This window comes from Pestalotiopsis fici (assembly GCF_000516985.1).
Source record: "Pestalotiopsis fici W106-1 unplaced genomic scaffold PFICI_Scf_5, whole genome shotgun sequence".
Classification (NCBI taxonomy): Eukaryota; Fungi; Ascomycota; class Sordariomycetes; order Amphisphaeriales; family Sporocadaceae; genus Pestalotiopsis; species Pestalotiopsis fici.
Window position 1 is genome coordinate 2200757 of NW_006917095.1, and position 24424 is coordinate 2225180.

The window sequence follows — 24424 nt, forward strand, 5'->3', positions numbered from 1 at the left end:
AGATTGTCTCGCAATGAAACAGTACTGCTTTTCCCGACTGACTCAAATCCGTCTACTCTGACTCTACCATGACATGGTGCATTGCGATTATTTCTACAGCCTGTCAAATGCATGTACACTCGTCCGTTCCTTCCTGATACGCAGAGCCCACGACGGGTCCTCTACGAACAGCTGGCACATTGTCTAGACAAGACATAGGCAACGCTTATACATCAACAGCTCGGAGCCTTGCATGCGGCCATTCATCTCTCGAATCAAAGAGCGGCAATCGATACTTGGCGTTCTATGAAGCACCTTCGAGATACCTTGATCTGGCTCGAGGAGAAAATGGGTGTTGTTGATGAGTGAAGGAGAGGGACGCGGAAGGATCTGAACTCTGATTAACAGAAACTACAGGCGTCGATACCAAAGATAGGTAAATTGAATCACCTGATAGTCCAGGAGATTCACAGTATTCTTCGTGAGCCCGACCGGAATGTGGTTAACACCGGTGATAACCATCTTGGCAATGCGCTGAGTCCCTGTGTGTTGGGGACTTTCATTCGGGGCTGCCATGAAGGTATTCGCACGCCCGGGCAGGACCTTGGTGCTCACCTACTCACGGTCGTCGACAGCCTCAGATAGGCAAAGAACCGTTACGAGATAGGACCACCAGGACGCTCTATATCATCAGCCAAGTATTGGAAGCTGTCCAAGAACGAGGAAGAAGATAGTGCAATTCTCAATATGGCCAAGCGAGTCCAGCGCCTGCTTTCCGAGGCTATGATCCTCGGCGCCCCTGAAGAGAACTTCCTGAGCAAGAACATCGAGGAAAAGAACGGCAAGGAGACCCAGGGCGAGATTGACGAGGACGACAACGAAACTGCTGAGGATAGCGATGAGCCTGCAGCCGTTGTCAACGAGGAGGTCGCGGTCGAGACAGGCGCCACCAGCTCGGGCGAGAAAGACCTCGACGATCTAATGAACGAGGACTTCTGAGAAAGCACGCAATCTAGAAGCGGAGCTCGGCAATGGGAATGCAAGGAATGGCAATAACAACAGAGACAATGGGCTGTAATTACCGACAATGGGTTTGAGGATTCGTGAATGCGATGTGGTTAACAGAATTTTTCTGTAAGGGGGGGGACTCAACACGAAAGACTTCGTAGCAGCCATGGAAGCTTATCTGGAACGGTCGGAGAAGAGCCTCCTCGAAATGCATGGCGACTTGCTCCAGCAAGCAAATATGGAGGACCTCTTACGATTTCAACGAAGCACAACAGCCTCAAATGTTGTATGAACTCCGAGATGAACGAGTTTTGGGCACATTAACCCAGCCACGAAGTATGAAGCTTGCACAAGATCGAGATTGGCTGCTAACTTTGGTGCTAACTTGTGGCAGCCTGCTTGACAAGTACAGTCTATTCCTGGTGAAGGTCTTTTCGCCCACCATTTCGGCAGAGACCGGAATGCCGTGCAGAAATCACATTTACCAACAACAACATCAACGAAACGGAGGATACCCGAGAGAAGAATTTAGGATATGAGCAGATGTCTCATAAGTATGAAAGTTGGAACAGAATTTCTTAGCCCCGTCTTTTTTCATTGAGCAACGCCAACCGCTCACCCAGACTCCTCATTTGTTCTATCCAGTTGGGCACATAACCCCCAGCTATACTTGAGGGGAAAACCCGAGTAGGTCTACAACACCACTCGACCGCCTCTCTAACACAGACCACGATGTGGCTTTTGTGGAGGCAACAATTCTGGGCAGCGCGCAGTGGTCTTAAGGGATGAGAAAAAGTTTCCACGAATGATGTCTTGTTCCCTGATGAAGAAGACTTGCACAATACACACGCACACGCACGCACGCACAATTGAGAAGTGTGTGTGGTGATGGCGTTTGGTGCGTGTCCTACCCTTGATGCGCTCAAAGAGTCGGGCAAGCGGCTCGAGAACCTGACGTGCCGGTTCTACTATCCTCGTCCATCTGTACAGCAACCCGAGGCGGACTTGTCTCTCAATCACGGGCATCCCATGTTCATTGCCGAGCGCAATGATGCGCAGCTAGTACCCTAGGGTTCGAGGCTACCGTGCAGGAAATTGAATGGAGGCAAACTTGCGCGGGTGATGTGAAAACAGCGACGAAGAGTACGACCCTCAGTCGTCGTCGATCTGCTGCCGCTAGATCTCTGACTACAACTGGGATTTGACAAAGCTTTTATGCAATGTCCAAAGGAGTCCTCAAAGATCGAGGACAATTTCAATAGTTTTCCGAGACTTGGTCATAGTATTATATTCTTGATATCTTACTCATGATAATCAGACACGGAGCGACGAGCGAGAAGATGAGCGAGAAATCTGGATAAAGTTATATTGTATTATTGTATGTTGGTATAAATGTATCGTTGGGCATCTATGAGCTAGTAGTACAGTTATCAATACCCGACTGGAAAATATCGGACTGCTCCACAAACAATGGCAGGTAGTCCCGCGTAGAGAAGGTCGAGTTGATATAATAGGCAACATCGCTGTCGCTATAGTCCGAGCCAAGAATTGCCAAGACGTCGCTTTGGATGCTATTGGGGGAAACGGTCAGTATTGGTCCCTTAGTGCCCTGAGAATAATAGTTCAGAAAACTTACAAGTCTAGGAAAATCAGGTCAGCAGTGTCGGTGCAACCCTCGTCTCCGAAACCGCCCTCTCCTTGGAAGAAAACAGGGACTTCGTAGTAAGGAATCGAGCTGTGCGCGGTATCATCACCATCGGTTCCGAAATCATCCGTCGTGGTGTACCCGGCAACCAGATCAACGACCTGGCGGCGCGTAATGGCAGAGTTGACGTGCACGTGAGCTTCCATGTCTCTGGAGACCAAGGGGGACGTCGTGGGGTTCACGCAAATGTCGCGCTCAACGGGCATGTAGCCAAAGTTGCGCTTCTCGTTTGCGCCGGCATTGTTGAGGCCGTCGAGTACTGTACTAGCGAGGCTGCACGGCACTTCTGGCACGTACATGAAAATGTCCGTAAAGGGCGACACGATGAAGAAGTCGTCGTAGGTAAAAGGACCCTTGTACAAGTCAAAACGAATACTGCCAGTGTTGGCAATGATGTATCTTGGAATGTCCTGCCGAGTTTCGTTGACGACAGAGGTGGCCAACGCGTCAGAAAGGAGGGGGTAGATGTTGTCAGTGCTGTTAAACTCGGCGCACGACATGCAGTAGCTCTGAGGAGCGCAGCCATATACTTGGCCCAGGTTGAGCTGCTCACGGTATGTGGTAATGGCCGATGTGACGTTTTCGCCCGAAGCAGTATCAAAAGACGCGACTCCACCCACGGCGTGGAAGTCAAACGTCGCTCGGTTCCAGTCGAGGTATCTACGCGAGTACTTGTACGGCGATGTCGAGTTTGTGGTGGCTTTACGAGATGGGTTGGACACGCCCTTGGGGTTCGCACTGCCCTTCCATCCGCTGCTGCACTTGGAGAAACCGCTCATGCTCAGCCATCCGAGAGTCTCGCAGTAACGACCTGATTCGATCGATGTACTGCTCTCATCCAGAACAGCAAAGTCACGAATATGACTGTGGCCGCCAAAGAACTGAATGGGCGTGTTGGTATGAACGCTGCGGATAGCATCATGGATGGTACCAAACGTGCTTCCAGTGTCGTCGCCAACGCGTGCGGGATTGTGACCGAGAACCACAAAGAGATCGACGGGCTCGGTAAAGTTGACAGCATCCAGGAACCACTGTTCCGTCACCAAGGTCTCGGCGGGAGTGACCTGGGAAATGTTCACATTGCCCGTAAAGTCAAAGAGAACGCCAAAAGCCATGATCCTCACGCCGTTCGCAGTCGTGAAGTACTTGTACTGCTGGCCAATGTACTCCCATTCGTTCGTCACATTGTTGAGAATCTGGACGTTGGAGGTGAGATACTTGTCACCCCAGAACTTTGAGAGCTGGGTGAAAGTTTGGTACGCGACTTCGGCAAGATACAACTCATGGTTTCCTGGCACGATAATTAGCAAAAAGTTGACAATAATCGCATGTAGTAGATGAATAGACATACCAATGGTCAGCAAGTCGTAGTCTATCTTTTCAAACAGAATATTGGTGATCGCGGCGTCGGGGGTTGTCACGTCGCTTAGCCCAGCACCATCGTGCAGGTCACCTGTATACTGTCAGTTGTGTCTATAAATGTACACGGGTGATATAAGCTCACCAGTGTCAACGAGGAGAAGATCGACGCCCAATTCGCCGGCTTTTTGCTTCATGTAAGTCGAGAAAGAGACAAAGTCCTAGATCGAGAAATAATTAGTATGAAAAGAGAAGAAATGGTGAAGACTTTGGTTGCTTACACCCCAATCTGCTCCATAGTTGCCCTCTTTGAGATGTCCTTCCAGCCAGCCGTGGGTATCAGTCTGTTGTGCAGTGTCAACTCATGTCGCTCTTCGCCATAAGCAACTAGACCTTCTTCAGTCAACCTACAGTGTGCAAAAAGTTCAATTGACCCCATTCGAGCTCTCTGGTAGGACCATAAGAGGCATTGGCGACACCGGGCTGCATGCGCTTGACATGACGGACGTGTTCGACATGGTTCGTAGGCCCGTAGCAGGTATCGCAAGCAACTGCTTCGCGTATAAAGCTGGTCGTGGCCACCAGGCCGGCGACGGCAGCCGCGCTGATGCTCTTCATTCTTGGCAGGACGAGGATTATGATTGACCGCGTACCAACGTTCAAGACAATCAATGGCGTCAATACCAAGAGCACACCAAGAAAAGCCAAGAAGAGGGGAGGAGGTTCCGAATGTTTGGAGCGACGGGTAGATGGGCGATCTTTTAAGGGACCCGGTGATATGATTGCATACTAACCTAGGTACCAAAGTAGGTATGCATTGCCCTGGCGTACGCTTGCTCGCTTGCTACTCTGTGTCCGTCCTACCTAGTGTGCAGTTGCACTGCATCGTCCGCCGATCTCATCACACCCATGTCGGTCGCCGCGTCGTACTCCTTTGGTTTACGATACTTTGACCAGGGGGGGCAAGCACGATTGTTTACCTGGTCGATTCTATTGAGCAGCCACAAATCGCCCTGCTTTGATGACATTATGAAGTGGAATGGGGTTTAACCTCCGTGAACCGTCGGGGCTTTGTGGGTTTACCACGCTCCAAATCACCACCAATCACCAAAGCCGGGCTCGGAGCGTGGTTATCCCTAATCGCGCGTATGGATGAGCTAGGGAGGAGCCGTTAGCGGTCATTTCCCAGAATCATGGACTTTTCTGGGGCCCCTAGGGGAAAAGACCAGCAATTGACAGAGTTTCCCCGGGGGTTAATTTATCGCAACCCTCGCACGTGCATGGCCATACTCCCGGCGCGACCTTCCTATCGTGGTAGGCATTATGGATCTAGCCTGCATAAGCTCAATCTTTTCCCCCATGCCGCGATGCCGGTTATCTGTCAGGTACAAAAAAGACTGACTTACTCGGAGATAGGAGATGAACAGGATAGATCAATTCTTGATGAATGAACCTGAATAGATAATCATGATTCAGTATCGACTTTTGGTAAAGATAACGACTGGTTGACCGATAAGTATGCAAGCGGAAAGACAGCTGTAGTATGGTGACCAAGACGAAAGAAGTAAAGCTAGAGAGACATCAGAGGTGCTATGTATTGATTTCCTACCAGCCAGACTATCATGATGATTTGAATTCCTTTAATAACAAGCAATGTTGTTTCACCAGAGTGTGAGAAGCCTGATTGCGACAATTCATTCACATTTACAACAGAGCTCATTACTGTATAGTTGATTCCTACCGATATTGCAAGCAACACTATATCATGCTCTATGGATCAGCATCGGCCATATCCTGCTTATACCTCTGTATACATCTCTCCTTGGACTCCTTGAAATCAACGTGCGGTTCCGGATAACCCAACTTCTCAAACTCGTCCCGGTCGAGGCGGTGGTACGGGTCAAAAATGGCCTTGCCTTCCACGTTCTTGAGCTCGGGCACCCATTTACGGATATAATCGCCGTGGGGATCACACTTTTCAGCCTGGACGACGGGGTTGAAGACGGTATAGGAGGGTTCCCAGCCTTGGGTATTGTTGCACAGGTCCCAGTCAATCAGATTCTCGACAAACCAGCGCTCGCCGCGCCGGTAGTCGATAAGCAGGCTGCGGCTGAGGTAACTGCTCACATTCATGCGAAGGCGGTTATGCATATAGGCCTCGGCACGAAGCTGGCGCATGCCCGCGTCGACAAACGGCACCCCCGTCGTGCCCGCGCACCACTTTTCCCACCCGGCCTCGTCGTCTTCCCACTGGACAAAGTCAAACTTGAGGTTCTGTGGCAGGTTCATGCTGTTGTGGGGCTTGACGACCATCATGTGCCGGTAGAACTCGCGAAAGACCACCTCGCGCACCCACGATGCCACGCCCGCCTCGGCACCGGACTGCGAAAAGTCGGCCGAGCCGTCGTTGCTTTCCCGTGCGACTGACAATGCTTCGCGCACCGAGATGACGCCGGCGGCAAAGTAGGCCGAGAGCCGCGATGAGTTATCGGCGGCCGGGTTGGAACGGTTTTGTGCATATGTCTTGACCTTTTTGTCAAAGAACTCGCGAAGCCGTTTCATTCCTGCCTCATAGCCTGCCGGCCACAGCTTCCGAATCCGCTTCCTGTCCTCTTCGGAATCGAATTTCTTGGACTCGGGGACTTTTGGGAGCGGCTGGTCGAATAGCTTCTTGAGATCCGACGAAGCGGACTTGTCATTGGCCTGCGGCAGCGGCAACGTATCCAATAGCTCCGGATCCGACGACAGCTCAGCGAGCCAGGCCTTGTGGTAAGGCGTAAAGACCTGGAGCGGGCCGCCGGAGCCCGTCCTGAGCTTGCCAGGCTCAATAACCGTCTGGTCGTGGTGCAGCACAAATTGTTGGCCTTCTAGTCTATCAAAAAAGTCGAGATCACGCCGGAGCTCGTCGACCTCGTACTCAATGTTGGCATAAATGTGGCTGACTTCTTGCTCCTTGACCAGCTCCAAGACCTTGGACCCCTTGTCACCCCTCTTCTCGGCCTCGAGGATCACGAGCGGTATATGCAGATCAGTCAGCTGCCTTTGTAAGAGTTTAATGGTCTCCAGCATAAAGTCACTGCGTGCGGGACTCGTGCCGTGCCATTCGAGATCCTCGGGGCTGAACAAGAAACATGTAATGAGCGAATCCTTTCCCTCCTTGGCCTTGAGAGACGCAGCGTGCAGCGCGCGATTGTCTTCAGCCCTGAGATCCTTGCTTCGAAACCAATGCAGAATCTTGCCCGGCTTGGAGTCCTCCGGATTCACCTTGGCGATGCGCTCCAGTAGCTCATTATGGGGGTTCTCGGGGCCATCAATCTCCTTGGCCCGTTTGGTGGAAGGGTGCTTTAGTACATCATCCTGGGAAATAGAGCGGGCATGCTTTTTGGCATTTGCGCCATCGCCCTTCTTGTCAGACATGTTTCGTTTCTTCTTGTTGAGTTTTGGAGAGACTGTTGTGAAAGTGCGAAGAGTATAGATCCTGGGACAATGTAGTATGTCCCGACGACAAGAGCGAATTGAAGCTCTCACAATGAAAAGATGAAAAGACATGAAATGTTCACATAGATATTTTTTTTCATTGGCCGACTTGGGAAGTTATTTCTCAAGCAAGTGGCTGGGTTGAGTTGCTTATTTGTCAAGCTGCACTATAATCCATGACGTAGATGGCCGATGCTATTATGATCAGAGCGCCAAGTCTCAAAGCCCGAATCGAGTGTAAATCGCAAGGTTTCCACACTCACATTTTTACGGTTTCCCAGGCGCCAAAATCATGTCACAAAGCAAACAGCAGAAGACTAAAATTATTTTGTACAACGTATGTATTATGTTCAACCTTCTTGGGTTGGATTGTTCATCTAGAAAGAAACACGCTTAATCCTATTTACATATTCCTTAACGCCTTGACCAACGCCTTTTTTTTCGTCTCATTAATCATGTCATCCGCTCGTCATGGGACTTGTTCCACTAAGCTTCTAGTCATTGTAGATATCCTCGTCCATGTCATCTGGTACAATATCCTCCACTGCGTCATCATCATCGATGAGCATGTCTTCATCCCCAAGCTCGCTGTCGGTGTGGTTGGGCAAGACCTGGATCTTGTTATCTACCAGCACCACGCGAGCCGTCTCGCCATCCTGGATAGCACCGCGCAGAATCAGGACTGCCATTCTGTTCAGCACTTCCTTTTCAATGAGTCTGGCTAGCGGACGGGCACCATAGGCAGGGGAGTAACCAGCGTTGCCCAGGTAGTCCTTGGCTTCGTCTGACACCTGGATGCGCACATTGCGCTCGTTGTCGTACAAACGCTTCTGAATTTCGCTGATGCGAAGGTCAACAATGTTGCGAATCTCCTTGCGTGTCAAGCGGTTGAAGATTACCACCGAGCTGATACGGTTCAAGAACTCGGGCAGGAAGTAGTTGCGCAGCGCATTGTTGACAAGTTCTCGAGTGGTTGCATCGATCTTGCCATCACGGCCAGCAGGACGAGCTAGGAATTCGGCACCCAAGTTGGAGGTCATGACAACAATGCAGTTCCTTGCGTCGACCACACGACCCTGGCCATCAGTGATGCGGCCGTCGTCCATGAGCTGAAGGAGGACAGTCAAGACCTCCTTGGCCGCCTTTTCCACTTCATCAAACAGTAGGATAGAGAAAGGCTTGCGTCGGAGGGCCTCGGTAAGCTGGCCACCAGCGTCGTGTCCAACGTATCCTGGGGGTGCACCGATCATTCTACTCAGGGCGTGACGTTCCTGGTATTCTGACATGTCGAATCGGATCATGGCCTTGGGATCGTCGAACAAGAACTCAGCAAGAGCCTTGGTCAAAAGTGTCTTACCAGTACCCGAAGGACCACAGAATAGGAAGCTGGGAGGCTGGTTGGGATTGCTGAGTCCGGATCGTTGCAAACGGATGGCATTGGAGACTGCGTTGACGGCCTCCTTCTGACCAACAACGATCTTGCCCAGAGCCTGCTCCATCTTGATAAGCTTCTCCTTTTCGGTGGTCTTGAGTCGAGTGACAGGGATACCGGTCCAGCGAGAGACGATTTCGTTGATTTGTTCTGGTCCAACGATGTCGGTAACCATAGATCCACCAATGTCGTTCTGGTTGAGAGCTGCGTCGGCAATGGCCTTTTCCTTCTCGAGCTGCTTGATGGCAGTTTCTTGTTCAGGGATTGCGTAGTACTGAAGATCGGCAGCACGAGCGTGGTCGCCCATACGTGCGGCATCCTCGGCCTTGACCTTCAGCTGGTCGAGCTTGACCTTGGCTTCTTGAATGTCCTTGCCACGTCTTCGCTCACTCTCATACTTTTCTCTGAGAGGTCGAAGTTCCTCCTCGACGTTCTCAGCATCCTGCTTGGCTTGCTGAAGACGAGCCTTGGATGCTTCGTCCTTCTCTCGGCTCAAGGCATGAATCTCAATCTTGAGTTGTCGCAGCTTACGCTCGAGTGAATCGATGATTTCTGGTTGAGACTCTCTGGCAACTCTGACTGCAGCAGCGGCCTCGTCGATCAAGTCGACTGCAGAGTCGGGAAGTCGTCGAGAGGTGAGGTAGCGTGCTGCGAGTGTGGCCGAAGCGACAATGGCGCTATCGGCAATGGAAACACCATGGTGCACTTCGTACTTCTCCTTGAGACCTCGAAGAATGGAAACAGTCTCGGGAATGCTTGGTTCCTTGACAATGACTTGTTGGAATCGTCGTTCAAAGGCGGCATCCTTCTCAATGTACTTTCGATACTCGGCAAGGGTGGTTGCACCAATGCAGTGTAACTGACCACGAGCTAGCATGGGCTTGAGCAGATTGGCTGCATCCATACCACCTTCACCGGACGAACCAGCGCCCATGAGCAAGTGGATCTCGTCGACAAATAGAACAATCATCTCCTTGGACTCGGAGATCTCCTTCAAAACTCCCTTCATTCTCTCCTCGAATTCACCACGATACTTGCTGCCGGCGACCAGGGCACCGACATCAAGAGACAAGAGCTTGCAGGCGGCCAGGTTGTCGGGGACATCAGCATTGACAATACGCTGTGCCAAGCCTTCAACAACGGTTGTCTTACCGACACCGGGCTCACCAATCAGGACGGGGTTGTTCTTGGTTCGTCTGGACAGAATTCGGACGACTCGTCTAATTTCTTCTTCTCGGCCGATGACGGGGTCAATCTTGCCCTCTCGTGCCATGGCTGTCATGTCGATGGTGAACTTTGCCAGGTTCTCATGTTCCTCCTCTGTGTCTGCGGTCTTGGAGTCCACTCGCTTCGTTCCACGGATAGTCTGAATGGCATCCTGGACCAGCTTGGCCTTGGGAATGTTGGCCTCCTTGAGCGCCTCGGCCACGCCGGGGTCTTCCGCCAGGGCAGTGATCAGGTGGTCGACTGCCACATAGGAATCCTTTTGTGTCTTTTGCAGCTCACCAGCCTTCCTGAGGACGGTGCTGAAGCTTGGTGACATGGAAACATTCTCGGGTGGTGGGTCTTGGCTGGGCAGTCGAACGAGCCGCTTCTGGAGAGCTCGCTCAAAGAGCTGCGGATCGCCATGTGCTCTCTCGACGACCTGGCGGAATAGACTGGAACTTGCTCCACCGGGCGGAGCGTTTTGTTGATCCTTGGACAGATCCGGTGGAGGGGTGAGCAAGGAGACTGCGAGATGGACTGGCATGAGCTGTGAGTGAGCATACTGCTCGGCCAATGCCATGGCGTCCTCCAGGGCCTTCTTGCCCCGGTCTGTAAACTCCATGCGTGAAGTCATTTTGGGGTATTGTATGGGAAAGAAAGTATTACTTCAAAATAGAGTAAAAGAAGTGAAAATGTGACTTCGCAAGTGAAGCTTGCTTTTGTGGTTGTGTGTATGGTTTGGCTTCAATGCCACTAGTGATTGGGTATCAAGATTACTGTTGCTTGTATTGTATGTCGAGGGAAACAGAACCGATAGTGAGCTTGAAACTATCGAGACTTTTATGGTTGAACCATCACCGATGCTGGTGGAGAAGTGGAAGACGGGGGAAGTTGCGAGACCTTGGAAATATCGACTCATGGACGCCCATGGACGATTCTCTTGCATCTGAGTTGTCTCTCGTTGCATGTAGCAGGTTCCCACAGCTACCCGATGATGCAAGAGCGTGATAGAATCAAGGAGAAGCGACGTCAACCCACCAGAACATTCGATTATCCATAGTTTTAGTGGGGCATAATTCTTGCAAAGAACAGGGGAAGCGCGGGGTCAAATTAATGCTTTGATGCAAGAATAGTTTTTTAAGCGGGATGTGATATGTAATTACCAGAGAGGTCGGGCTTAAACTATAATCGGCGGGGCTATAGAACTATTCTCAGTAAGCGTGGAACTCTATCCTTCTGGCCATCTTCCGATAACGATAAGCTATCCCTGTCGCGGTGCCGGACTAGACTCTCCAGGCTGGAGAACGCGTATGGCCCGTGCTGTCCAAAGTTTTTGGGAGCTTCAGTTCCATCGCGTGCCGACTCCTGACCCAACGGCAGCAGCAGGGAAGGACATTGGAAAGATCATTGGCCCCCCTCAGTCCACAGCAGTGCGCCATGAATGTCAACAACTCCCTACGGCCGCTGGGCGCCTTGACTGCTCAGCTGGGCCGGCTGTCCGTGGGACTGTCGAGAACAACCATCCGGGCAGCGTCGACGATCGAGACGAGCCCCAATGCCGTCGAGGTGGATGCAAAGGAGGCAGAGAAGAAGGCCAGAAAAGCAGCAAAGAAGGCAGAAAAGAAGCAGAAACCGAGGATAGAGCCCAACTTTGAGCCCGGGCATGGAGAGAAGATTTGGTTGTTCAGCCACTTGGTTGATGGGCTGACGGTGTATTCGCACAGTCCCGTGTTGAAGGTGTGTTGTCCTCGGCCTTGCTCGGGCTGGAACAATTGTCAAGATGCATTTCACATGGAACAATCAAGAAACTAATTTCTTTACAGGCCAACAAAGCCCTGCGCCAACTACCCTTCAACGGAAAGAAGCTGAAGCCTTCCAAGATGCGAAAGGACTACTGGCGACCAATGGCCTTGATTCAATTCCCCGAAGGCATGGGCCACATCGGACGATCCGTCTTTCACATCATGCGCGAATTCCGCATGCAGCACGACCTGGCCTGGTCCGACAAGTATCTCGTGCATGCGAAATCACACCGCACCCTTACCCGTCTGGAGCGCGGCGAGAGGCTGAACACTGCCCAAAAACCCAACGCCATTGCCGACATGGCCGCCGTGCTTGGAGGCTTGGGCAGGGGCAATAAGATGTGGCTTCCCGTGGTTGAGGGCGTGACAGACCTGGTCGAGACGAGTGGTGCTACGAGGACAAACGAGGAGTCGGGCAGTACCGAAGCTCTGCTGAGGACGACCGTTTTCTGGGCCGACAAGCTGGACAAGAATTTTGCTCAAGAGTGGCCAGCCAACGTATCACACTATGAGCTCAGCGAGGCCGTCGGCGTACCAGTCACCGGGACAGAGGAGGTCACAGAAATAGCACCCGAGGAATTGCTCGCATCAGAAGAGCAGCCAAAGAAGAAGTCATGGTTTGGCGCATAAAGAAGAAGAAAAAAGCAAGGCTAAAGGAATGTCATTTCCCAATCGCTGACCCTTAAGTGTGTACTCATAAAACATTCCGTCTCTGCAATCTGGAGATGTCCCTGTACATTATTGTACGCCAAGAAAACAGTGTACCATACGCCCATTGAAGGCAATAAACAATTCATCCAATATCAGAAATTATGAATTAAACCTTGATGGCAAACTGCTTCAGATACTCATAGTGAGCAATGTTTTCGTTGACGCATTCGCGAATGACCTTTTGTCCCTCCTCGCCATACTTTTCGATCCACTCCTGGTCCTCAGCCTCTTCTGTTGCAACCTTCTAGAATCGGGGTTAGCAGGGGATCGAAAATTTGTGGTCAACGTCAACATATAACTTACGTGAGCGTGCGTCCTTGGCGACAAGTTCTTGCTCTTGATCGCATCATTGTGGAATCCAATCCACTTGGAAAAGGCCTCTTCGACATACTGCTGGTCGTCTGGGTTATCCCAGTTCAGCATGTCTGGTGTGAAAGGAATGCCAGTCTCTTTGCAGAATGCCTGAACAATTTCCTGGGGGTGGTCCAGCAGATCATCAGCATCAAGAACCGTAACGGTGATTTGGTCTTGCTTGCTGTGGCCATTGACATGTCCGTTGGTCTGACCGTTGGCATGGCCATTGACCTCGCCATTGGTGTGACCGTTGGTGTGGCCATTTGTGTAGCCATTGGTACCATTCGCATGGCCATTGACGGCGGGCATCTCGGCACCCTCGGCCATGCGTGGTCCAACAACACCCTGCTCCCGGAGGTAGTCAAACAGGACACGGAGCTCCAAGTACCCGGCCTCGTTGGACATGAAGTTCTTGAAGCCCGTCACGTCATCCAGAGGAGGAATCGTGCAGCGGTAGAAGGAGGGGATGCCGCGCCTCGGGTGGCGGATGAGGAATGCAAAATGGTACTTCTTCATCACATCCAAAGGCAAGACCGTGGGGTTGCCGGGCTCAGTGGTGCCGACGCCCTTGGTGTGGCCATTGGTAATGATCTTTTCAACACCGTTGGTGGTGTTACTGTTGGCTTGGTCGTTGCTGAGAGAAGAGGCAACTGTTGTAGGCTTTCCGTCAGGTGCCATGAGGTAATATGCCATATCCTTGATGAAAACACGCTTTCCCTGTTCCTGTTAGCATTTTGTTCGTATAAGTTATAGTAAAATAAAGAGAATGTAGAGTATTTCAGGTAACAATTTGGTAACGAAATCAGGGACAAGTCTCCAAATTTAAGCACTGCAGCAAGTCGCAGGCAAGTCACCAATTACATCGGGCTCTAGTGTAGAGGGCAGCTTACATGATCACCGTCCCTCTCGAGTCTGTTGAGAACATCTCTGTAAGTGGTCTTGGAAAATCCACTCTTGATTCTCGAGACCTCATCGTCGTATCTGGTGCTGAGCCTCTCAGGGCCGTAGTAGAATGCATCACCGAATGGCTCATGTGCACATTCGAGGATATCTCGGCGAGTCATGAAGACCTAGACATCGTCAGTGTAAGCTTGACACATTTTGGCCTCTTGGCAACTGGCTTACCCGCTCGAATGCTGTAGAACATGCTCGCGGATGTGTCGCGAGAAAAATTGGTTTTGAAGACATGGCGATAAAAAAAATTTATTCGCAAAAGAAACTAGTGTGAACCTCAAAAAATAAACGTCACACGTGAACAAGGAAAGTCTTCTTGATGGTACGCGACTTGTATTTCTGGGAGCATGTAATCTTCTACAGTACTGCTGAGTTCTGTCTCCAATAATTGGAACAAGTATGAGTATGAAGCAGAATATTGTTGAAAGAACACGAGAGATGAACGTTCAGCTTTTTATTTCAGAGAACCGGAAAACCGCCATCGTGTTTCTCAGCCGGCGCCGCATGAGGAACTCGAGTTCCTGGCCAACCGAAAAGTGAGACTCTTACCTACCATGCTGCCCATGTACCAAGTTACGTTCGGGAGCGGCCCTCCTTTCGCCCCACGTCGGTAAAACCATGCGGATGTGAGTACCTGGTTATAACCCACAATATGCACCTTTCATCCTCGTACCTGGACATGCCGACGACCGGTTTTTTTGAGCCACAGACATCCCAACGTGGTATACCGGCACGTCATGTGTACGTACAAGAAGCTGGAGGCAGAGGTAGCCGGTACCTGAGTACATTGGGATTTGCTCGTTGACAGCCGCGGTGGGCCTTTGGAAGTATAGGATGTCGGCCGGGAAAGGCGATAAGGGTGAGATTCCCATGCTGTTGTGTTCTTTTCAGAGGTGGCACGGTTTACCTAGTTGCTTAGCACCTTGCCTGTGCATGGGTCGGGGAAGCTAAAAAGAGGAGCCTAACAGAGTCCGCAATAGTCTGGAACCGTGTGTGGGAGGGTGAAAGAAAAGGGAAATAGTCGGGCGCGGCTTGGTTGTGGTTATCAACTGTCACTGTTCAGGTCAGCAGTGTGAATTGCGCCCATAAAGTTACCCGGGGCTGAGGCATGATGGACCAATATGGTATCAAATCGATGGCGTGATGAGTATTGGCATGCCTATCGACAGCTTGGTGCCCTTTCCCCTGTCTCCCAGGATTCCCATCTTCTTATCTTTTCTTTTTCTTCTTTTTGCTCGTGCATGATTTTCAGGATACGGGCATCATGTGTTCCAGTTGCCAGTAAGCTGCAGCACCAGGGAGCCAGTTGCAACTTTGCCCCCCCCGCGGATAAGAGCTTTTCTTTCTTTCGTAATTGGCCGTGTTTGCCCGGCCGCCCTCACCCGCTGGTCCACGATAGGCCTCGCATCGGGGCTTCGAGACCGGCAGCCCAGCATTGGCGGGAGTCCACTGCACCACCGGACCCCAGCCGGGTCGACCTAGTGACGTAAACATCCTGGCTAGCCCCAAAAGCCACCACGGTCGTCGGTCTGCGATAGCCACCGACTCCCTCGAGACATCGACCGACAACCGCCGCGGCTGTACAACGTCAACTCCACCAATGCCGCCCTGCCGGCATGCATTGAAGATCGGTCAACCGTCAGGTCGGTAGCGATGAAGTTTTTCGTTCACCAAGCTCACAACATCGTTAGCAGTGGCCTGCCTCTGTCGATGCAGCCGGTGCATGGCTTGAACCTTGAACAGACCGCCAGTAACTCGGTTGCCTCATCGTATTAACGTACTTGTTCCATCGGTTTAGGTCGGGGTCCTTTCACTGTGGGGACTTGTTTATCCAGCCTGACGATACCATCCGGTCCGTTCCCAGGATTGACTTGGAATGAGCCATAGAATACATGATCGACATGCTTTGATCCTCGAGAAGCTTCACAGTCGAGTGTTCCAGAGCTCGATAGCTACTGTATCTGCAAGTCAATACTTCCGATAGAAGATGACGCGCCGCGGCAGGCAAGCTTCTCGTGACCATTGCAGGGTCGTGTAGGACGATGAGACTCGTCCACGCCAGCCACTATTGCACGATTCACTTCTCGAGAGCTCGTCATGAGCAAATGCAACGGTTGTGACAGGTAGAGTAACAAGACGGGATAATTGACGATAACTCCATGGTATGAGACACTGGAATGAAGCCAATATGGTAGATCGTGTAAGGTGTCATGGTCGAGAGACATATTTTCTCTGCATGCAAAGACCGAATGACCTCGTGCGAGCTCATATCATTGCTCATGGTCCATTTGAAACATCGACTGGGTCAACTAGCCCAACAACATGAACTCGTCTGGTTGTATGAGGTTTGCAGAAGGTTGAAAGAAGACAGTCTGAATAGGTAGAAAGGAAAGAAGTGCTACACTTGTAGAAGTCTGGTCTGAACACATTGCTTGCGTGAACCAATATGAACTTTCGAGGAATCCCAGGTGAAAACGAGAGCCGTCGTGTTGAAAAATAAAGTAAGACTACTCGGAAATCAACAAGTTTCGTGTCGCGTGAGAGGGAGGGGAGGGTTCAAATAGTCTGCGCTGCGTAGGGTATTTATCGAACAAATAGCCAACTAATTTCCGTGTAAGTGGCTACCAACCGTAGTAGTCTCCGGCCACCTTGGCCTAGATTGAAAAGATAAGTAAGAAAAAAAAAAGAGAGACCAAGACTTGGGACCCAGCACAGACGCCGGTGCCAGGTGGATGACTCGATAGGAAGTCAAACACCCTGGACGATCATCGACAAGCTGGGCCTGCGAATCATAGGCCACGGTATTACGTTGTCACAAAGAAAGGACCCCCGACGGAATAATGTGCTTGGCCCATGCTCCCTCCCATAAGAAGATGCTTCCCGCCGTGATAAATCCTTTTGCCCCCTTTGCGAGTTTTTGTGAGACGTCAAGTGATTATTTCGTACTGGGTGGTACCACTTACACGCACGTGGGGCAGAAGACGAATGAGACAACCTTGTAACTCTTGTGCGGTATACAGTGAGCCAAGAAGACAACGTCGGCACATTGCGAGCGCAGATCTCATCAGGCAAAGTCTCGTCATTCTCTCTCAATAAGATACTGATCAATAAACATTGCTGTTTATGCGTTTTATGCGAGCGCTTGACCTTATCGTCGAGTGCAAACACAAAGGACAAGCCATAATGATACATACATCCGGATCTCGGCCTCGACGATGGATTTAACGAGCCAAAGTCGTTGTATGCCGCATGCCTGATAAGCAAAATATTCCTGCGCCAGAATTCAGTTGTATCCTTTCAAGCCTGGGACGAAACCCCCACTTCACATGCCTTTATAGAACCCTTGCGTATCTTACTATTTATGCGACTCTTGATCAAGCCCGCTCAGCGAGTCTTTCTTTTGATCTCAATGCACACACTTCTGTTGCCGTTGACTTTCTCGTGCCATTTTCCAGGGAATTAGACTGAATGATACTCCATTCATGGGTCTGTGAGACTGTGTCTACAGTATATTTGCTAGCGGAGAAAGGGAATGTCTTACACACGCGCCCGTTTACCAGCTCGCCAAAGCCATTTCTAGTCCAAACGACCCCAGCTCCAGATGTTGAGCCCAACCTTGATGCCCTTCTTCACAGGCAAGCCAGCGTGCCATGTTTCCTTCCATCCCCTGCCCGTGCCGTCGGGCATAAAGTTCTCCCAGAACACAGCGTTGCCGGGGATGGGCTTGAACGTGAGACCGACCTGATCCTCTAGCCCTCGCTTTTCCGTGTCCTCCTCATTGTCCGCCGCCGCGCCTTGCCCACCATCCGGCCCGGCGGCGCACTCGATCCACTGACACCACTTATCGTCGGGACCCCTCCGGCTCAGTAGCGGGAACTCTGTGCCGCCGCCCTCGAGGTCTTCGGCCGCGACCCAAACCATCATGCTGCTGGCGCGTCCCCAGCCCCGCGCGCCGCTGCCCCAGTCAAAGTGGTGCACGTAGTGGCCGCCCTCGACGTACTTTTGGGTCCGCAGCCGCTCGATCCAGAGGTCGTTGCGCCAGCCCTGGAGACTCAGCGCACGCGACTCGATGCACCGCACGGTGTCATCGCGCGGCAGCAATGCCACCGACGAGTCGCGGATGCTGGTGTTCTGGTGCGTGTGGCTGCCATCCGACGTGGTGGTCGACGGAGCAAAGAGCGGCTCGCTGTATGCAAGGCAAAAGACAGAAAGTCAGTATAAAATAGAATAAAAAAAGCGGCAGGTTCAAACAAGCTATATAGGACTTGACGTTTAGATTAAGTGCACCTCCCCCGCCAAGAGTATACGATCAGTAGGGTGGACGTCTACTATAGACTCGTGCAAGGGCGATGGCGTGATCGCACGGGGTTATATGCAGGGGCAGATCGTTTACCTCAGCTCTAGCAAATGGCGTCTCTCGTCGGCCGAGACAAAATTCTCAATGTACACCACCAGCGGCGCCTTGGATAGGATATGAACAGCGTATGCGTCCGCGTCGCAAACCGGGACCGTGTCACCCGGGCTGTCAATGGCCAGCAGGCTCTCGTTGATCGCTGGGCGTGGCGTCCTCGGGATCCTCGCCGGCTGTGGCGAAAGGTACTGCACCAATGGATTATATAGGAGCAGGACCGCAAAGAGGCCTATCACGTATGAAAACATGATGGATAATTGAGCATGGTACGATTGGAAAAAAAGAGAAAAATACAAGCTCGAAGTTTGAACTTGTCGAAGTGATCCTATAAGTCGCGCTCGTCGTATGATGGATGATTGGCGTGGCTTTGCTTAGCGGATTGCAGGGGTGTGTTGGCCCCTATTGCGCACCATTACATAACCATTTGTGGTTGTGACCTTGCTGGTTATTATGTCCTACGCCTTCCTTGGAGAGAGAATATATCTACGTGACGTCGGGATGATCAGAAACACTATGTTTCAATATTGACCGCAGGTTATTATTACGTTATCCAAGCTTGGTGAGTGCCTCTAGCTTATGACCTATATGCTGGCTTGGATCGATGGAAGCAATACTACATGTATCTTCTATTGAATCTTCTTTGCCGCTTCGGCTTTTGTTGGTTGGCCGTAGCCAGACCGTCCAAAAACAGCCAGCAGTTTCCATACAACCCAAGCGAATCCTATCAAGACTGCTGTTCCGGTAAAGGTGCTCACCCAATATGCTTTATCCAGATCCAGTACAGGAACCGATCCATTCAGCATTAGACTGCCATTTTGGGGGGCAGGATTGAGGTGCCAGAAGAGTGTCCGGGGCCCAAATAGACCGTCGTAACCTAGGTTAATTCGGTCAAAAGGATTTGTTGGGAATTTAGTACCCTCCTCTGCTGCACATGTCCAAAACACAGCGGGATAAGGTAGGTTGAACGATGCCTCGCCCCCTGAGCGTGGTGCTTGGTAGCGCAGGTGAAGGGGAATGTCTGCTGTGAAACCCTCGCCCGTCTCAGGCGGCTTAAGTTCAAGCAAGGCGCTGGATCCCCAGAGCTTCATGACGTAACTAGGCGCTTCTAAATCAACAGGCTGGCTTATATAACGCAGAGCAGTTAAGTTCTTGGAGGAAAGAAAGAGCGAATCATCGAACTGGTACTTGTCGGCAAAAATAGTGTTTGGAAGTGTAAAATATGCGTGAAGCGAGCAAAATGTATCGGCCATGGGGGGTTGGCTGGATTCGATGCTCAATTGCAACGTCGGATGTAAGCCCAAAGGTGAGGAGAAGCTGGAGTTGAAAGTTGCTGTAGAAGCTTTATGCCGTGTGGGGAATGAAAACATCACGGGCGATGGTTTCTTGTCTTCTCCCAGGACAGTCAGAAGGCCTGCAACTCCGAGTTCATAGTCCTCCAAGTGTTCAGGGTGATTTGGCGTCAGCAGACCGACTTCAACTCTATGGTCTGAGTGACCAGTGACGTCCAGAGGCTGCTCCTCGAAGCCCCATAGCACAGTGATCTTTACTACGTGGGATATTGTATCGTATGAAAAGTCCAGTGATTTGGCACTCTTGAGGTCATCTATATGTCTTTTGCAATCGTCATCGGCGGCGGAACATAGGTACTGGGATGCATATTCTGAGAAGCTGCCCAAATCATCTAGTGGAAGATAGGCTTGGTAGGCAGTGGAGTGTGAGAACCGATCGTTGGGCAGCCTGGAGAAGTATCGCTAACAGATTTGTGAGCCGCAGTGATCAACAGAATTGCATCTTGGGCAACTTACCAGAGATTCAGAGCAGTTCTCAAAGGGCACGAGGTTATGAAGAAAGACGCATATAGGGTCGCTCGAGTTTTCTGCTTCTTGCGGTGTATAGAAGACGTGCAGACCTGCAGGCAGCCTAGAAGTCCACGGACCAGAGGCCAACGTGTCATATGTAGTCGAGGGAATCCATCTCAAGTGAAGCTCTGGGGTGATCTCCAAGAGCTGCTGCAACTCATGTGGTAGCTCTTCGAGACCGAAGGTGAAGCGGTCTTCGCGGACAGCTTTGATGTTGGGTCCGGTGATAGAACGGCCGCTCACCTTTAGAGCCAAGGGATCGATGGCGTCGTCATTATGGTGGAAGAAGGTCGTTCTTTGACGCATAATGTACGAGCTTGCCCGGGTCTTGATCAATCTGCAGCTCGAGTCTAATCGGCTTGCAACTCGGAGTATCAGGCGAGGTGTTGTATGAAGGTACAATGTTGATTGCCCACTCGGCTGGCACCGATACTCAGCAGACCCTTGTCGTCATATGGCCCAAGCTCCAGACGTACGTACAATGTACCTGACTTCTAGGCCTTCCAATACGCATAGCCAAAATCTGATTCGATCTCAGAGCATGCAAGTTGTTATTATGGATAAATTTGAAAACTCATGCATATATCGTTTGTGTACTTCTAGTTGTTGGGATATTATACCGTGAAAAAATATCTATCATGCCCTTGCAGGGACACGGGCGATTAATGTACTCGACGACGCAGCTGCACTGGACAGAGGCCAGTCAGTCATCAGTCTGCTGTCTGCACATTGATAACGCGGATAACGACGCACAGACCAGACGTTGCCAAGAGTTTAGTGGCTTTTTATTACACTGATCCCCCCAAATGCATAGCCAAATGCACGACGCCTCTAGCCGGTAGCGTGGCAGCGTTCGAGCGCGCCTGATTAAAGATTTCGAGCAAGCATTTTTGAGGCTACTCCACCCAATTCTACCTGTCCCTCCATCAGGAAACATAACTTTTTTTCTTCTTCCACGGCAGCGTTTGCACATACAATAACCTGCGACAGCAAACAATCAATGGCCACCCTCGGGCAATGACCTAATGCAAAGTCCATTAGGCTGAGAGAGTTCAAGATTCGAGGCGCCCTTCGCATCTTAACTTGCCTAGCCGCCTGCAACATCTTGTAGTTGATTGCAGTCTCTGTCTTGATCCAATAAGCATCATGGCAGCCCTTACTCCAGCCCAGTTGGAACTTGCTAGGTAGGAACATTCCCATCATCTTGCGCTCGCCATATTGGCATTGATTGACTTTGTCTCCAGTTCCCTGGCACAGGACGAGTTGCCTTCGAAGTTGAAGTGCGCCAACTGTAATAAGCTTGCGGTTAACGCTTTCCGACTGCCGTGTTGCGAGACAGCCATCTGCGAAACCTGTATGTGATGTATTCTCCCAAACATAGGACAATGGAATAGTCGCTCACCTTGGTGTTCTTAGGCCAGTCAACGCTCCCCTCCTCGTGCCCTGTGTGTGAGCATTCGCCAGTCTCGGGCGATGACTGTACCGTATACAAGTCCCTGCGAACTACGATCAGAGTTTTTTTGAAGACGGAAGAGAAGAAGCGAGAAGCAGCGCGACCAAAAAGCAACGATTCTCCGCCGCTCACACCTGTTGAACCCACTCCGACTCCAACACCTACAGTCGCAAAGTTGCCTGCCGAATCGACTCTCGATGGCAATACCACCTCAGCACCCCCTGCCGGCTCTGAAGGTTCAACTGAACAAGCTGCTTCAGCTACAGGCGAAACTATACCCGACGCCGAGAATCATCAGTCAAATGAAGACGAACCTCAACAGGTAGGCATGAAGAATGAAACGCTGGCCCGCGGAAGAAGCTCACATTCGCAGGTTGATGAATCATTACCTCAGCCAAAGGACCAAGACGCGAATAATGCTGAAGATGAGGCCGTGGAGCCACAGGCACCCAGCGCCAGCGACCAACAAGACGAGACCACCAATGGAGATGATATGGAAGGTCAAGACTCATCCAAACAGAACGACGATGATTACGAGCAAGAGTCCGGCGATTATTCGAACGGTGCAGGTTTTGATGGTACAGGCATGAATCCCATGCAGATGCAAATGATGATGATGCAGAACTCAATGAACCCATCCTTTGGAGGGTTCCCAATGATGGGTAAGTCATACCAGATTCCTCAAGCAAGTGCTCGTATTGACCACTTTGCAGGCATGGGCATGGGTATGGACCCGATGGCGATACAGAACGTAATGATGAGTGGAGGCTTTGGGGCACAAGGCATGAACATGAACGGCATGAACATGAATATGGGCATGAATGGCTTCAATGGTGGCAGCAATGACTGGAACGATCAGCAATCCTGGCAAGATAATTTCAATCCAAATGCTACTGGCATGGCCAACGGTGACTTTGGCAACTTTAACTCGGGCTTCCAAGGAGGCTACAATGCAGGTAACTATGGCCAGTTCAACGGACAAGGCAACTACCAGTATCGAGGCAGAGGTGGCCGCGGTCGCGGCTGGCGTGGTGGCTACGGTCGTGGTGGCTACAACCAAGGCTATCAGCGTCACTATGGCCAACAGCAGATGTGGAGTCAAGACATTGCGCAGCATCCCAGCAATAACTTTATGTCGCAGGAGGGCGCTGGTGGTGAAGATGACGGAGCGCAGAAACCCGGCAACACAGATGAGTTTGGCAGAACAGTGCCTGCGAACGGGGAGCCGGATGCTGCGGGCCAAGATCCCCATGGAACGGAAGGCACTGATAATGTCTCCGGCGAAGATCATGGTGAATCTGGCATAGCCAATGGTGATGTCTCCACAGATTCGTACTCGCGACCACAAGGCTTTTCGTATGGTGCTGGCGCTCCCGCAGCCCCCAATGCACCGCTGAATGCTCCTACTGGACCCAAGGCTATGCGCCAGGGGTTGCCAAACACCAGTACACTGCATCTGCGCGCTCGTGGCTTCATCCAAGATCATCGTCCTGCAATTACTGATAGCCCTGTCGTCGAGAGTCCCATTCAGGATGAGCGACCACGGTCGCGGAGTAGTTCTCGGCACTCCCAGCATACACGTGACAAGACGGACCGTCTATCTGACCAGGACAGAGAAGATTATGGTAATGACAGAGACGAGAAGAGGAGCAGGGGTAATGACAGAGATCACGGTCGCTCTCATTCTCGATCTAGGAACCGAAGTCATAGTCAGTCTCGCGATAGGGACCACAAGGATTCGCAGCGGAACAGAAGACATCAGTCGGAGGCCATCACAGAAGGCAACCGAGATGATGACAGCCGTAAACACAGGCATAAATCCCGACGGTCAACCCGAGACGACGACTACAAGAGTCGGCCCAAGGATGACAAATACGAGGAAAGGTCGAGGTCTGGCTCGCCAGACCGTGACCGTGAACACAGGCGTTCTGGACATAGAAGCCATAGGGAAAAGGAACGCGACAGCGATCGTGAGTATCGTAAGAAGTCAAGCCACCGTTCCCGACACGAATACGAGCGAGAGCGAGAGCGTGACCGAGATCGACCTCGTGATCGAGATAGGGACAGAGACCGGGAACGGGAGAGGGATCGCGACAGAGACAGGGATCGTGATCGCGATCGAAAAGAGCGCCGACGAGACCGTGATCGCGATCGGGACCGGGACGGAGAACACCGACACAGAAGCAGTCGCAAAGGTTCTCGTGAGCCTTCAGTGTCCACCGATATGGCAGCGAAAGATTTCAATCCACCTAGTGGACCTCGAGGTAGCAGCAGCAGCATCGCTGCCAAGGGTTCCAGTTCCATGGCTGAGTTTTCCATCAAAGGTGCCAGTGCGAAGACAAAGTCTTCGTCGCATCGGCGTGATAGTGAAATTTCGACCTCACGACGTGGTTCTCACGCCTCGACTGCTGCTGCATCGAAGGGTGCTCCTGCTGCCCCTGCCAAAGACCCCCATACTTTAGAGCGTGAGGCTAGAGACCGAGAGAGACTACTAAAAGAGGCACAACGGATGGCGGGCCTTGCCGGTCTAGCTGGTCTGAAGCGAAGTCGGGATGCTGGTGATGATCGTGGCGGCAGACGCAAAAATCGTCGCGGCGAGTCTGCCTCTGAGAGTGATGAGCAACGAATGAGGCGTCTCGAGGCAGAAAGAGAGGGAGACCGTTGGGATTAATACAGCATGCCTCACTGTTAGAGAGCGAGGATGGGCGTGACTT

General features: G+C 51.4%; 9 protein-coding genes across 9 annotated transcripts; 3 read left to right on the forward strand and 6 right to left on the reverse strand.

Annotated features, from left to right (window-relative positions):
- Positions 1-726: 726 nt before the first annotated feature.
- Positions 727-978, forward strand: PFICI_07980 (uncharacterized protein; the record flags this gene model as incomplete). The annotated part of the gene is made up of 1 exon (XM_007836561.1): positions 727-978. One exon carries the CDS (start codon positions 727-729, stop codon positions 976-978), a length of 252 nt encoding a protein of 83 aa, XP_007834752.1.
- Positions 979-2395: 1417 nt separating this feature from the next.
- PFICI_07981 (uncharacterized protein) lies at positions 2396-4669 on the reverse strand (the record flags this gene model as incomplete). The annotated part of the gene is made up of 6 exons (XM_007836562.1): positions 2396-2558; positions 2624-3983; positions 4044-4145; positions 4197-4272; positions 4333-4395; positions 4463-4669. 6 exons carry the CDS (start codon positions 4667-4669, stop codon positions 2396-2398), a joined length of 1971 nt encoding a protein of 656 aa, XP_007834753.1.
- Positions 4670-5821: 1152 nt separating this feature from the next.
- Positions 5822-7468, reverse strand: PFICI_07982 (uncharacterized protein; the record flags this gene model as incomplete). Its single annotated transcript, XM_007836563.1, has 1 exon — positions 5822-7468. The coding sequence occupies one exon, from the start codon at positions 7466-7468 to the stop codon at positions 5822-5824; it is 1647 nt and encodes a 548-aa protein (XP_007834754.1).
- Positions 7469-8022: 554 nt separating this feature from the next.
- Positions 8023-10800, reverse strand: PFICI_07983 (Heat shock protein hsp98; the record flags this gene model as incomplete). Its single annotated transcript, XM_007836564.1, has 1 exon — positions 8023-10800. The coding sequence occupies one exon, from the start codon at positions 10798-10800 to the stop codon at positions 8023-8025; it is 2778 nt and encodes a 925-aa protein (XP_007834755.1).
- Positions 10801-11603: 803 nt separating this feature from the next.
- PFICI_07984 (uncharacterized protein) lies at positions 11604-12598 on the forward strand (the record flags this gene model as incomplete). Its single annotated transcript, XM_007836565.1, has 2 exons — positions 11604-11903; positions 11990-12598. The coding sequence occupies 2 exons, from the start codon at positions 11604-11606 to the stop codon at positions 12596-12598; spliced, it is 909 nt and encodes a 302-aa protein (XP_007834756.1).
- Positions 12599-12785: 187 nt separating this feature from the next.
- Positions 12786-14221, reverse strand: PFICI_07985 (uncharacterized protein; the record flags this gene model as incomplete). Its single annotated transcript, XM_007836566.1, has 4 exons — positions 12786-12923; positions 12983-13750; positions 13924-14103; positions 14159-14221. The coding sequence occupies 4 exons, from the start codon at positions 14219-14221 to the stop codon at positions 12786-12788; spliced, it is 1149 nt and encodes a 382-aa protein (XP_007834757.1).
- Positions 14222-17563: 3342 nt separating this feature from the next.
- PFICI_07986 (uncharacterized protein) lies at positions 17564-18646 on the reverse strand (the record flags this gene model as incomplete). The annotated part of the gene is made up of 2 exons (XM_007836567.1): positions 17564-18173; positions 18381-18646. The coding sequence occupies 2 exons, from the start codon at positions 18644-18646 to the stop codon at positions 17564-17566; spliced, it is 876 nt and encodes a 291-aa protein (XP_007834758.1).
- A 378-nt stretch (positions 18647-19024) lies between these two features.
- On the reverse strand, positions 19025-20563 carry PFICI_07987 (uncharacterized protein; the record flags this gene model as incomplete). The annotated part of the gene is made up of 2 exons (XM_007836568.1): positions 19025-20149; positions 20204-20563. The coding sequence occupies 2 exons, from the start codon at positions 20561-20563 to the stop codon at positions 19025-19027; spliced, it is 1485 nt and encodes a 494-aa protein (XP_007834759.1).
- An 840-nt stretch (positions 20564-21403) lies between these two features.
- On the forward strand, positions 21404-24381 carry PFICI_07988 (uncharacterized protein; the record flags this gene model as incomplete). The annotated part of the gene is made up of 4 exons (XM_007836569.1): positions 21404-21441; positions 21502-21611; positions 21674-22372; positions 22424-24381. The coding sequence occupies 4 exons, from the start codon at positions 21404-21406 to the stop codon at positions 24379-24381; spliced, it is 2805 nt and encodes a 934-aa protein (XP_007834760.1).
- Positions 24382-24424: the final 43 nt, after the last annotated feature.